At 36.7% G+C, this 14,166-nt stretch overlaps 1 protein-coding gene across 5 annotated transcripts in view; it reads left to right on the top strand.

Annotated features, from left to right (window-relative positions):
- CLUB (TRAPP II complex TRAPPC10/CLUB) overlaps positions 1-14,166 on the top strand; it is a 55,838-nt gene that overhangs the window by 38,084 nt on the left and 3,588 nt on the right. For 3 of the 5 annotated variants that reach the window (XM_088850261.1, XM_011622816.3, XM_020663463.2), the window contains 10 exons: positions 4,211-4,272; positions 4,479-4,569; positions 8,424-8,590; positions 8,774-9,005; positions 9,885-10,430; positions 10,579-10,791; positions 11,173-11,566; positions 11,661-11,751; positions 11,965-12,049; positions 13,071-13,260. In XM_088850261.1, coding sequence (XP_088706387.1) covers positions 4,211-4,272; positions 4,479-4,569; positions 8,424-8,590; positions 8,774-9,005; positions 9,885-10,430; positions 10,579-10,791; positions 11,173-11,566; positions 11,661-11,751; positions 11,965-12,049; positions 13,071-13,260 — 2,071 coding nt within the window. The remainder of the gene's footprint in view (positions 1-4,210; positions 4,273-4,478; positions 4,570-8,423; positions 8,591-8,773; positions 9,006-9,884; positions 10,431-10,578; positions 10,792-11,172; positions 11,567-11,660; positions 11,752-11,964; positions 12,050-13,070; positions 13,261-14,166) is intronic. The other 2 variants (XM_088850262.1, XM_088850263.1) reach the window with 1 other exon arrangement.

The following is a 14,166-nucleotide window of genomic DNA, read 5'->3' as shown; positions in this document are numbered from 1 at the left end:
TTCTGAGCTTGCTGTTTGGAAGGGACCAATAAGAGGTGACAAACCTTGCCACCCCTCGCCTCAGCGAACTGCCTCTTCTCTATGAACTTCCTATCCATGATCAGGATGTGTGTTGCTTGTATATGAGAACCATTTTGGCTTCTGTTTTCTTTCTTGTTGAGTCCACACAGTTTTCAACTTAGTTATTGTCTCAAGCATGAGGTCAATGTGCAGTGCACAGGGTGTCCAAAAACTATATGGCTTCTTCAATAACCGACATACTGTTCTCCCACTTGCTCCATACACTAGTTGACATACTTGGGTGATGGATTTCAAAAATATATTCCCTGTTGGACAATTAACCCCCTTGGCAATGCGTCCTTGTGGGTCTTCAGATACACGTGAGCTCCACCTCCTTCTTAGGCAAAGGCTGCCTATGGTGTAAGGGCCCATTGCCCAAGCCCAAACTGGCCCGTTGCTTCAAATGAGCTCTTCAACCTGGTAGCACAGAAAGAAAGGCTTGCTAGGTACATCCATCGGGCTATGTATTGAGATATATGACACCTATTATCTTTCTTGAGGCAATTCTCTATAGTAGTCCGCTTCTTGTATCTTACCAAAACCTCAGGATTTGGAGGACAATAATAATCAATAGGTCCCTTTGTGTGAGGCTTCGCCTGCCTAAATCCCTTCTACTAAATCTAGCCCACCTTGGGTTCCCCTTCCTCAACATTATAAATATTGTTACACAACTTGCATTTCACACTATCTTTTAGATTAGGCAAAGAGGCGTATTTCCAACCCCGGAACACCTTGTTTATTTGAACGAATTCCCAAATCAAACTCCAAACATGAATGAAGTAAACAAACTAAAATCCATGTATCTAAAAAAGTTAGTAAACCAAAACTCAATCTTGAAAAATTTCATCAAGAAATACTCACCTATATTAGAAAAATTAAAAAAAACCAAAATATCTGAAGTTGAAATTCGAAACCAGATAGAAATCACAAAACCAAAACCCAAATATTGGAAAAAATCACTGAACTCAATAAACCCAAACTGATACTAGAAAAAAAGTTAAAAAACTAAAAGGTCCAAAATCGAAATTTGAAACTAGAAAAATACAAAACTTAAACCCAAACTCAAAAAATGTCAACAAACCCAATACCAAAATTTCCAACAAATTCAAACCTAAACTTGATAAAGGAAACACATAAACAAAAACAAATTTTGAAGAAAAAAAAAAAATCCAAAATCCAATCTTGAAAAATATCAACAGACTAGAACCTCAAAATCAGACCCCAAAATCAAAACAGAGTAACCTTTCAAAAATTAAATAAAGTTGGCTGAAATCGGTGAGCTTTAGTTTCAAAGAACACTAACAAGCGCCAATCTTAAAAAAAGAAGAAAAGAATCCAAAACCCAATCTTGAAAATATCAGCAACTCGAAACCCAAGATCAAATCAAAACCAACCTTTCAAGACCTGAACAAAATTAACTCTAACAGGTGAGATTTAGTTTTGAAAATATATCATTTGACACGTCTTCGAGTCTTACAAGCGATTGATTTCTATCACAAGAATTCGAAAGTACCCTAAAAAAGAATGTCAATCTTAAAATTTCCAAATCTTGTTTAAGTGGTTTTCTCTCTCTAAAATGTGAAAATGTGTTGTTGGGGGGGGGTTAAAATACTCTTAAAACCCTTCTCCCCCTCCCTCTTATGTGGGGGAAATTTAAAACAAGTAAATTTAACAATAATGGAGAAAGAACATGGCCATAAATCAAGCCAAGAGAAGACAACTTTATTGTTTTGTAAAATAAAATTTATTCCAATAACATATGGCCCCTAAAATTTGACATCTAATCTTTTATAAGCCTATGAAACCCTAATTTAACTTGAGATCCAGGTAAGCATTTAAGACTCTAAAATACCCCCTAAAACAATATTGAAATTTCAAGAATACCTTTATGAACAGTACACACGCGATAGTATTTAAAGAAAATATAAGAAAACCCTAGAATCTCAAAAAAAAAAAAACTTACAATCCTAAACATAAATCCTAAAATTAAATCAAAATATACATCCTTTAAAATTGAATAGAAATTAAAAATAAGTATAATTTTGCCCTCTATCGTTCTCCGCTGGTTGGAGAAATCTTGTCTTCAAGGTTTGAAATGTGCTAAGATGAATTCAGCATCAGAACTACATTCTTCAACCTTCTTCTTTGTTAGCTCAGATACTATTTGTGGTAAACATAATTTCTCAGATACTAGTTGTGGTAACTTATTGAGGAATCAATCAGCTATTCTTGAGCTCCCATTGAAAATTGTCTAGGGAACTTTAAACCCAATTTTCTGCACTTTAGAGGCTTTCTCGACCTCTATCTCATTGCTCTCTGAAACCAGGGCCACAATTTGCAGATTTTGAGTTCCATGCTTCCACGACACTACTTCGATTCCAATGTTCTAAATCTTCTAAATGTTCCACTTCTTTGATATCCTTAAGATCTTCATCTGTTTCTTCGTTAAACCATGAAATCTTGATCATCATCATAGATTGGATCTCTTACAAAATCTTGTTCACATCTAAGTATGTATCGAAAATTGGTGGCAAATACCAATATACAACTTGCTGATTTTTGATACGACCTATGCCAAAATCAACATCATTCTCCTTCAAATCGTGTAGATCTATTCTCCCGAACATGAGGCTTCCAACATGGAGTGCGTGCATAGAACAGGTGGTCGAAGGTAGCTTCATCATTCCACTCCAACTCTTAGTCGGACTCTGATTCGTGCCATTCTTAATAAAAACCCTCACGATTTGGATCTATCCCAATAGATTCCACTTTGTTTAGGGCACACTGTTATTGGCCTTGCTTGCGCAACAATAGCTCTGTAACGTGCTCTGTCAAGTTGTTGATTTCCTTGTGCAGTTGGATCAGATCGACATCCCTATAGCTAAGACCTCCACGACAAGCCATTACAATCTCCAACCATCCTCGAATCAAGCTCTGATTCCATTTGATGTAGGAAGGAATGGTGGGAAATTGAATCTACCATTTTTCTGAACCTTAAACAAGTAAAATCATCAATAATGGAGAAATAATATGGCTGCTGCCAAGAGAAGAAAACTTTATTCTTTCATAAAATAAAATTTATTCCAATAACATATGCCTCCTAAAATATGATATCCAACCTTTTATGAGCTTATGAAACCCTAATTTAACTTGAGATCCAAGTGAACATTTAAGACTCTAAAATACCTCTAAAACAATACTAAAATTTCAAAAATACCCCCTTGTGAATAGTAACACGTGAACAATAACTGTGAATAGTAATGCATGAACAATAACTGTGAACAGTACCATAAATAGTAAATAAAAAATACAATTTAAGTAAATTTATTTTTAGGATTTTTAGTTTTAAAATTTATTTTTTAGGATTTACTGAAATAAGATTTTACTTTTTCTTGAGATTATTGATTATGTGTTTGTGTAGCTCTAGCTTATGTTTTCTAATTCTATTGCATATGGTGCATTAGTCGTATATTGGAGCTTGAAGTCTTGACGAGCACATGTAACCTGGGAATATATTTCAAAGAATAGCCAAATAAAGGTCCAACAATTTCAATATATTTGGTATTGTTGGTCATAGGAAGGTATTTTCTATATGAGAATAGAGAATTTTATGAATTGTGCAAGTTAAATGCGAATGAAGATGGATGGTTTAGTATAGCACCTAAATATTTTAGTTCATGTATGAGCACATATTGCAAATTCATTCTTAATTTCAAGTGTATCTGCGCTACTCAGTGTTTTTTGGAAGTTTTTGTTCCTGATTGTATGTCTTCAAATTAGTTATACACCTAGCGGTCCTGTGCTTTGTGCAATCCTGGTATTCAAGTGTCTTGTTCATGCCTCTGCTCCCTTTGCTGTGTCCTGTAAGCTTGAATACCGGTGTGAATATCTCCATATATCATAGCTCCTTCTGAGCTTGCTACTTCGTTGTTACATGCTTTGCCTCCTACTTGTGTATTTCATGAATGGCTTTTGGTCTAGCTGCTTTGAGTCACCCCCCCTCTTCTCTTTTTAAAACTATCTAGAATTTGACCGTTTTTCTGTTGGGCATTGCTATTGTTGCCATTGTTTCCTTTTTTTGGGGAAATTATTATGCTGCCTTCGACAAGTGGTGCTGTTCTAAAGTGATTTATATGTCTGTGTATTGCAGTTCATGCGGCTTGCATACCTAATAGGATATGGAATGGACATTGAGAAAAGTCCTGCCAACAGGTATGTTTCTTCTGAATAAAGAGAATGGGTACTTACTTTTGAAATTATTTCACCTCGTTGTCTACCCTCTCTGTTCTTATTATCTTATAGTCAGTATTATTAATTTCGATGAATGTATAGTTTGCTTGTCATTTTCTTTTTGGACCATTTTCACTTTATGGCTATTATACCATTTACACTTGCTAAATGCACCCTGGTTTGAGCAGTGCTGCTTTGAGCATGCTTTCATGGCCAAGACCAGCAGTCTGGCCTTCAGTTCCTCCTGATGCTTCAACAAGGGTGGCTGCAAAAGAAAAGGCAAGTATATTCTTGTGGTTAACTCTTGGGGCTGTCAGTCTTTCATCTTATTATGCTCAACCCTTTATTACTTTACATCTATTGAATTCTTATTTTAACACAGAAATGGTGGCCTGGCTGTACTGTATGGATGAGATCCACTTTGTGAAAGGGGACTGTCTTTGTGCCCTTGAAAATCTGTACTCAGTCCATGATAATTTATAGGTACATTATACAACTAGGGGAACTGGATTGAATAATTTAGTGACATGGAAGGACCTTAAGGAATCAACTTTGTGCATTTGAAGCAGTCCAAAACTACTTCAAAGGAAAAGTAGTATATGAACTGCTGTTTGTAGAGACCATGGCTTTAATGGATGGTAGTTAGCAACAAAATTCATTTTTTAGTAAATATGCAAATATAACTCTCGAGCGTTTGAGAAGGGGTTCTTGCACTGTAAAAATCAAATATCATGAGTTCGGTTTCAGTGCATTTGAGAAGGGGCTCTTACACTGGAAAAATCAAATCTCATGAGTTTGTATTGGTGATTAATGGGCCATTATGTAACTGTGTGTTATACAATAAAACACTGTTAGCAAGTTTTATTTTGGAATAGAAAACAAATGACCTAGGTCTATCATTTTCTATTTTACTATTTGCAATGATGTATTATCAATATAGAGTTAGAGGATAGGGCCTGATGCCTTCCAAATGAAGCCATAACTTGTACATTAGCGGTTAACAAAGGAATCATTTACTATTTTGGTGGACTCCATTTTGGAGGAAGTGGTTATTATGACATCTCTTGTTCTTAGTTAGTTTGAACTTTCCTTACTTTTTCGTTATGTAAGCACTTTAATAATTTGTGGAAGCAGGATTTGAGATTTCTACATTTATTAATTCATGGCCCAAAGGATAGTTGGTCTTTGTGCTTTCCTTATTTTTCTTTACAGTAGTTGTCAAATTAAAAAAGTGGAGATAATCTTGAGTTTTGTCTCTAGGTGGCTGCTTGACCTTTATGGTCTTAAGAATTTTCCAAAGTCCGTCTCTAGTTAAACCTTCAAAATCTAGTTGTCCTAGATTCTTTCGAATGCTACTATCAAATTTGAGTTCAAGATTCTCTCATTTATTGTAGTTGTCATTATTCTAAAAAAATGACAGTTTAAGGTTCTAATTGTCAGTTTCAAAAAAAAAAAAACAGTTTCTAATCGTCATTCTTGTTTCTCCCCCAAAAAAAAATATATAAAAGCTCTCCAGCATTTTATGCCCCTTCAAAAGCTTGAGAAGTGCCCTCGCATAATAAACTCCTCACGAATTTGGGAAGGGCGAATTTAAGCTTTTTAACAATGAGTGGCTTAGACCCAACTAGTTTAGTCGGGTCTTCGTTCTAGATTCGGGCCTTTGCCCCGTTTGTGGGTTCGGATTCCATCTCACATGAGGCATTGGGACTGCCACTTGAAGAACCGAGAAAGATTGCGTTGATTGCGCAAATCTACTATCTGAATTGGCGCCGACCCTAGGTGCCGGGCCTAAGGGCTCTAATTTGATTGTTTAGAGTCTCGTCTTTATGCAACCACACCCATATTTAAATTTCTTGAGTGCGAAGCAGAGCGCCGAGGTACATCCACGCATGTACGGCCGCCTGGGTCTGAGCATGCGATATTTTGGTTTAGGCCGCCTAGGCGCCGGGCAGACCGTTTTTTAAAACATTGCTAGCAATAGCTAATCATTCCTGAAACTCAAGGTCAAGAATAAAATAAATAAATAAATTTCAAGAAATAAAAATAATGATTTTATGAGGAAAACATTTGGACCGTTATTTTTAATTGTTTTTAGATGGACCAACTGTTTGCATCCATCTTTAACATAGATGCTTTATACTTGGGACCGCATATCGTAGAAATGCGGTCCAGCCTGCATGAAACAATTTTCCAATAATTAAAGGAAAAGTTTGCTACTTACTTTTTCATAGTGGCGAGGTGATGTGGCATTATAAGATAGTAATATGAGGTGATGTGTCATAAAAGTGAGAAATTAACAAATAAAAAGGAGGACACATACCTTGACATGTGTTAAGTGGAAGAGTGCCCTCCCTCACTTCAAAATATCCTCCCCCTCATGAGCTAATTATCAAACTCATTAAATTTTCCATCTCTCTATTTAGTGACCCTCCCATGAGCAGTTTCTCTCATACTCGGGCTGGTGACCACTTTTGTAGGTAGCACTGATTCTTGAGAGTGCTTCGAGTCTGTGAAATAATATTTTGCGTGAGCATAGTGTGACTCTGGGTGTACTATAGCATGTATGATATTTTCTTTTATATTTTTGTTGAGGTCTCGTTTTGCTAGCTCCTATTCGGTGGCTCACCAAAATATTTGAAAGGCAAAAGTTACGGGATGACTCTTTTGTTGATGTCTCTTTTTGCTAGCGCATATTCAGCGGCTCACCAAAATCTTCTCCCTCTTTTGAAGCATTGGAAACCTCCTCTCATTTGATCAGATGGAGAGCTTATATTCAAATAAACAGGTTAACAAATAAAATGGAACTACAAAAATTCAAAAAATGAAATGAATCAATAGAGAATGAAAGAAATGGTTTTGAACTTAAGTTGAAGAATGAAGAAGAAGCCTCATGGACCCATCTTTCTTTTTAACATATAATACCAAGGTGACACAGTAGGTCTGATAAAACCTTTATCCAATAATTCTTGTAATTGCTGTTAAAGTTCCTTAAGTTCCACAAGTGCCATTTGGTAAGGGGCTTTAGAGATTGGGGTTGTACCCATTTGCTTCACCAAAATGTTACTGAAAATCGAGCAAATAAGCTTGACAAAGCCACAAATATCCATAACAAGGTCGACTTCCATAGAGAAAGCCCTAACAAGGGAGATCTGGACGAGCCAATCGAGATGTCTTTGCTTGGCATTATGAAGAGATGCCTGGTCTTGATCCTCAGATTACAGTTCACAGGTTGGGAATTGACCCCTCTTTCCAGATGGGGGTGATTGGGGGGATGAATTGTATAGGAAAGTTGTTTTTTTTTTTTTTCTGTAGAGCTGTGTCATAAAAACTTTGACTTGGATATGCATGTCACAATCCGACACGGTTACCGTTGTTAGAAACACAGAAACACAAAGGTTGATAGAGGGGTTGGTTTTTTAAGTGAAATTAAATATTTTCAGAATCCATGATATCTAGTTTCTGGTATGCTGCTTTGAGCCATCATATTTCTCTTTTACAAGAAGTCGTTCGCTCTACAGCCAAAACTCCCATGAACATCAGTTGCCTTGGACAACTGACATAACTGTTGAAATTCACACGCACACACACTCTCTCTCTCTCTCTCTTCAGATATTGCCATCCGAAATCGTGTAAAGAATAATTTCTTGTCTAGCTACAACACGTTGGGGCTTCTAAAGAATATGTTGAGAATCCTATTATACTGCAGCCCACTCCAGTAAAGTTTGTACTAATTGTATTGGCTTATACCTCCTAATACCCTGATGGCTGTACCTCATGTATATGATATTAACACACAGATGTAATGTACCCAAGCAAATGGAAAGCAGATGTACTCATTACAATGAATGAAATGCTTTATAATTACTTAAAAAAGAACTTTCACAGCATATATTAATCAGGTGTTGCAAATGCTTTTGAGGATATAGAATTATCTTGTGCTTTTGCTTTTAAAAGTTGACCGAGTGGTATTTGGCCCATGTGGCAGCAGTGCATCATTGTGGATATAGTATTTATAATATGCAGCTTGAAAAAATGTCTAGTTTTAGCATGCTATGATGTTCATATGATATTTAGTCCTACTTTAATGTCTATATTAGTGACATATTTTGGGATTTGTGTGTTTAACTTTTCAGCTGCTTCAATCAAGCCCCAAAGCCAAGCATTTTGGTATTCAGAGAAAACCTCTACCTCTTGAGCCATCCTCACTTCTTCGAGAGGCAAACCGGCGTAGGGCTTCTCTTTCTGCAGGAAACATTTTTGAACTATTCGATGGTCAACATAACCTGACTCCCAAGGATGGGTAATGAGAAAGTAGTTTAAATAAAGTATTGTCTTCGAAATAAAGTTCAATTTGGTTGTTTGCATGTTACTCATGTGCAATTATTTTTCCTTTTTGTGTGTGGGTAATTTATGCACAGGTATTATGGATATTGTTGATTTTTCCTATTTCTTTCTTGTCCTTATACACTGAGTATGTGGGCAGCCCAGGTGCTGATGGTTCTCCAATGACGCCTCCACCAAACAAAATCCCTGTCAGCTCTATGTCTCGAACTAATTCAGGACCTGTACACTTCGAGAATTCTAGTTTGATCCGTTCACCTGTTGATCGTCCAATGAAGCTTTCAGAAGTTCATGTTGCTGCAGAACATGCATTAAATGCGACAATTTCTGATCCTGATCTACTGAAAGCCTTATCATCTGTTCATGATTTTGAGGTGATTATTTTACATGTCGATCTATTTGTGGGTCTTAGCGTCTAGAACCCAAAAAAAAAAACGGAACCTTTTTGGTACCGATGAGAATAATATTTCTTCTTGCACTTTGTCTTGTACTGTTTGTCTTCTTTCCAAAGGCTTTATGACTTTTTGACCCAGTCTATTTGATTTTGTACACTATTCAACCTTGGAAATATGTTTCATGAGACTGATGTTTCTGCATTCAGTCATAAGTCTGTGGATGTCTACATGAATGATTTAAGAACATGGATTCACTGTAACCACCACAGTGAGCAATATTTGTCGAGTTTCCTGTTAAAAGTTGAGTTAAACTCCATCAGCCTGGGGAAATTATCTGTTAGCAAACCTTAGAGATCTTTTTGAGGAAAAAGGCAATTGGGGGAAGTTAACTAAGCTTGCCGAATGATTAGTAATGTATTGAGAACGCTTTCTAGTTTGAGGTGCACCTGCAGAGGGTAGAAAAATATACAACAGCCAGTCATCTATCTGTGTGTTGAAATTTCTTCTTACTTTGATCTTGTCATATACAATATTATGAAGTTACTCTGCCCCTGTTGTCTGGATTGGTAATGGAACGAAATAATGAACTAATATAGGTCTATTTGTAGCCTGGCAGCCCAAAATGAGTGTGATGTCATGCGGTGTTTTCTGTGACTATAATCTCCATTTGCTTGCGAAATTCTGTAGCCTATCCATTGTTGTTATTTATTATCTTAATACATTGTACATTTAAATCTTTTTTTTAATTGTATATATGTTTCATTTGTTTCCTATATACTAAGTGCATTTGTTGTAATTGTTATTTCTAATGTGTGTATTGATTGGAGCTTATGTCTAATCTCATTTTGATCATTGCAGCTAAAGTATCTGGATTTGACAAAAGGTGCTGCTGAGAATTACAATCGTTCATGGTGGAAACGCCATGGAGTTGTCCTTGATGGAGAGATCGCAGCAGTCTGCTATAGGCATGGAAATTATGATCTCGCTGCAAAGTCATATGAAAAAGTTTGTGCTCTTTATGCTGGAGAGGGATGGCAAAATTTATTAGCAGAAGTCCTTCCTAATTTAGCAGAGTGTCAGAAGATACTCAACGACCATGCTGGATATCTTGCTTCCTGTGTCAAATTGTTGTCTTTAGACAAAGGCTTATTCCTTGTCCAAGAACGTCAAGCATTCGAATCAGAAGTTGTCCGACTTGCTCATAGTGAAATGAAGCATCCAGTGCCCTTAGATGTGTCATCATTAATAACATTCTCTGGAAATCCTGGACCACCACTGGAGTTATGTGATGGGGACCCTGGAACTCTATCGGTAACGGTGTGGAGCGGCTTTCCTGACGAGATTTCTCTTGAATCGCTGACTCTCACTCTTATAGCTACATTCAGTGCAGATGAAGGTGTAAAGGTATGCTTTCTATCAGGCGCTTTCTGTTGTGTCGGTTTATATGTTAGTAGAGCCATAAAGGGCATCACGCTTGGTTGTTATTCAGTTTTTCTGACTAGTGATATAAGAAGAAACTATGAAATATATGTCCTCTTGCTCTGATTTGTAGGTTATAAAGAGCTCCAGTGCTCTCGTATTAAAGCCGGGAAGGAATGATGTCACCTTGCCACTGCCTCCTCAACGTCCAGGATCGTATGTCCTGGGTGTTCTAACAGGACAGATTGGAAATTTGAGATTCAGGTCCCACAGCTACTCAAGAGGTGGACCTCCAGATAGTGATGATTTTATGAGCTTTGAGAAACCCATCAGACCAGTCCTGAAAGTAAGTAACTCTGACATTATCTATACTTGGACGAGATACAATATCAAGGATACATGATAGATATGTGCAGCTCTGATGACTGTGATATGTAATGTTTCCCCTGTGGTTTTTAGTCCTCCACCATGCCTTCTTTGTAATTAGTTTACTAAACAAGTAGGTGTTATAATAGGAGTGCTGTCCAATAAGATGATTTGATGGACTCTGATGGAGCAAGATTGGGGTCTGGTGGGTCCCAATCTGTTTATTACTGTCCATCATTGCATTCAAAGTGATGAACCTTGTGGACAATGATTTTCCATAATCCATTGGTTTGTGTTTTACTTACCCTTGTAGTACTGTGTTTTCTTATGGACCCGATCCAATCATCTGAATCATATTCAGGTGTCCAAGCCAAGGCCTCTAGTTGATCTCTCAGCGGCCATTTCGTCTGCGTTGCTGATGAATGAAGCTCAATGGGTTGGCTTGATTGTAAGACCTATTGATTACTCTCTTAAAGGAGCAATCTTACACATAGATACTGGACCAGGTTTAAAAATCGAGGAGTCTCATATGATTGAGATGGAGAGTTGTAATGAGGCATTTGAGGGCTTCGGCCAGATAAGAAACTCCAATAATATCTCAACTGATAATTCTTCTACTGGTGGTGGAGGATACGAACGGTTACCACTCATAGATGGTAAATTAAAATTGCCAGATTGGGCAAGTAATTTGACATCAGTTCTGTGGTTACCAGTTCGTGCTATTGATGATAGATTGCTTATGGGAACTTCTGCAGGTAATGAGTTCCTCTCTGTTACTTGATGGGTTTTTTTCCATTTTGTTTCATGTCACCAATGCATATCTAAATGGAAATCTTGATTTGTGATCAGTCATTTCACAAAGACAAAATATTGTTGATGGAATGAGGACTATTGCCCTGAAACTTGAATTTGGAGTCTCCCACAATCAGACATTTGAAAGGTATCCTTCTGATTGTCCATATTTAGGTGCAACTTTTTTCCATTGATAAGCAGTTTTTCAGATGCAAACAAGAAAAATGTTTTCTGTTTATAAGCATTTCAGATGTGCACAAGATAAAGATGATAATGGAGATCTTAATGTGAAAGCACTTGGGTTTAATGTCTGTATGAAGCTCTTGTGGAAATCTTTAACTCTACTGATGTTGATGATCAGGACTGTTGCTGTACATTTTACTTATCCTTTATATGTAAGCACACGCGTATCAGACAAGTGCAAAGATGGTACTTTATTGCTGCAGGTATTGTATCTTAAAATTTCCATCTTTTTTATCCTTTTGGTATTCCTTATTTTATTCGTAGTAGTATTATTGTGTTCATTAACTCTGCCACGGCCAGTCCCAAGGCGGTCATGCTGGTCTCAATCCCCGATAAAGGAGGAGGGTTGTGTTTTGTAGGTCAAGCCAATGTAAAACTTTGCCACATCTTTCAGAGTATTATTGCATTCATTGTAACCTTGTATTGTTTTCTCATTATTAGAATTATTAGATTCATCATAACCTAGTATTGTTTTCTCATTATCATATGCTTGGTATGCCTTCTCTTAGAGCCTTAGGCTTTTACGTATTAGGAACATGCTCTCACAAGTTCATGGTTTATCGTTGATATTAGGATTTGAATTTTTGAATTTTCAGGGTTTACAGCCCTTGCGTTTGAAACCCCTAAAAGAAAAAAAACAAAACAATTTCAATATAACTCCTCTCTCATTATTCCTATTGTGTGACAATGATTTCTAAAGTTATGTATCATCCCCTCCTCACTTTGAATTTTCAGGGTTTACAGCCCTTGCGTTTGAAACCCCTAAAAGAAAAAAAACAAAACAATTTCAATATAACTCCTCTCTCATTATTCCTATTGTGTGACAATGATTTCTAAAGTTATGTATCATCCCCTCCTCACTTTGCTCCCCATCCTTTGTTATCTTTACCCCCTATCCCCCAAACAGAATGTGTAAATTTTTCCCAATCCTCTCTTCTCTTCCTCGAAAAAGGAAAAGATGAGGAAGGTGAATTATTGAGTTGAAAATAATTTTTTGGGGCAGTTAGTGAGGTTAGTGAGTTAAAATTAAAGAAGGAAGAGGAGAGATGTGAGGAGGGGTGGGATGATGCATAATTATAAAAATTAATGGCGTGCGATAGGCAAAATAAGGGAGGGATTGTTATGAGATCAAATAGTTTTTGAGGGGCCTATGTAAAATTTTCCCAAAAATTTGATTTGCCATTTGCATTTGTGAAGATATTGGCTGCCATGTTATAAATCTAGGTGGTCCTGCATTCCCAAGTGAAGGCTACACTGACCATCTGCGATGCCTGGATGGATCTCCAAGGAGGTTTTGTTCATGTTGGGAAGGATGATGGCCGACCAACTCCTGGCTTCTTTCCTCTCTCAATTTGTCCATCTTCTAGGGCAGGAATCATGTTCTGCATCCGCCTTGGGAGCACAACCAATGGGGGTAAAGAATCTCGCAACTTTACTTTTGCTTAAGCAATAGGTATAGTTAAACATCCAAGCGGTTCCTAGAAAATTGTCATATGTTAGCTACTTAATTTTCGTGAAATTGTTGACAAGGAATATCTCTTCAATTATTTTTTTCCCTTCTTCTCTCTGTCATTTTATGTTGAGTATTTCTTTTGTCAGGTACTACAGTAATCATTTTTAAGAGTGATAGAAATGCAAGGAAAGAGTCTAATATATCAACTGAATATATGTACTGTTAGAATATAAGTTAGATCCAGCTATGTTGATGCAATCAATCGTAGGAATCACACTTTGTCACAAACAGATGTTGGTTTTCTGAAAAGAAAAATTCAATATAGTTGGGTAAAATTTATTGCATTCCACTTCTTGAGGAAACCATTATGTTTTAGGCACCATCACCTGGAGGAGTACTTTGGGGATTGCTGTTCCTGTCCCCTCCATTTTCCAGTACCGAGGGAGATGCCGAATTTTGTCATCCTAACATAAATCTTGTCCAATTGAATCATCAATCAGAATTGGGGCAGCATACACACACGTGACACACACATATTCTTGTTTTTTGAATAAATCGACTTATATGAATATCTATTGTCTTATATTCTTATTCTATGACACACACGCGCACGCACGCACACACATACACACATGTATAGATTATTTCTTTTTTTTTTGAAGAAATTGGCTCTTATATAATCTCTATTTTCTTATAATTTTGTTCTATTGTAATATATGAGATATGAATATTCTATTGATGAAATAACAATTCTATTAGTAAATAATCAATAAATAATGAAACAATCGTATAAATAATATTTGTTTTTTCAAGTAGTTCAGCAGTAGTAATCAAAATTGGGACGTTTTGTTGTTCTCAATCAGGAAC

This window comes from Amborella trichopoda, chromosome 10 (assembly GCF_054954075.1).
Source record: "Amborella trichopoda isolate Santa Cruz 75 chromosome 10, AtrichopodaSantaCruz75HAP2 v2.0, whole genome shotgun sequence".
Classification (NCBI taxonomy): Eukaryota; Viridiplantae; Streptophyta; class Magnoliopsida; order Amborellales; family Amborellaceae; genus Amborella; species Amborella trichopoda.
The sequence above is the reverse complement of the archived record's forward strand: the minus strand, read 5'-3'. Positions and strand labels throughout refer to the sequence as shown.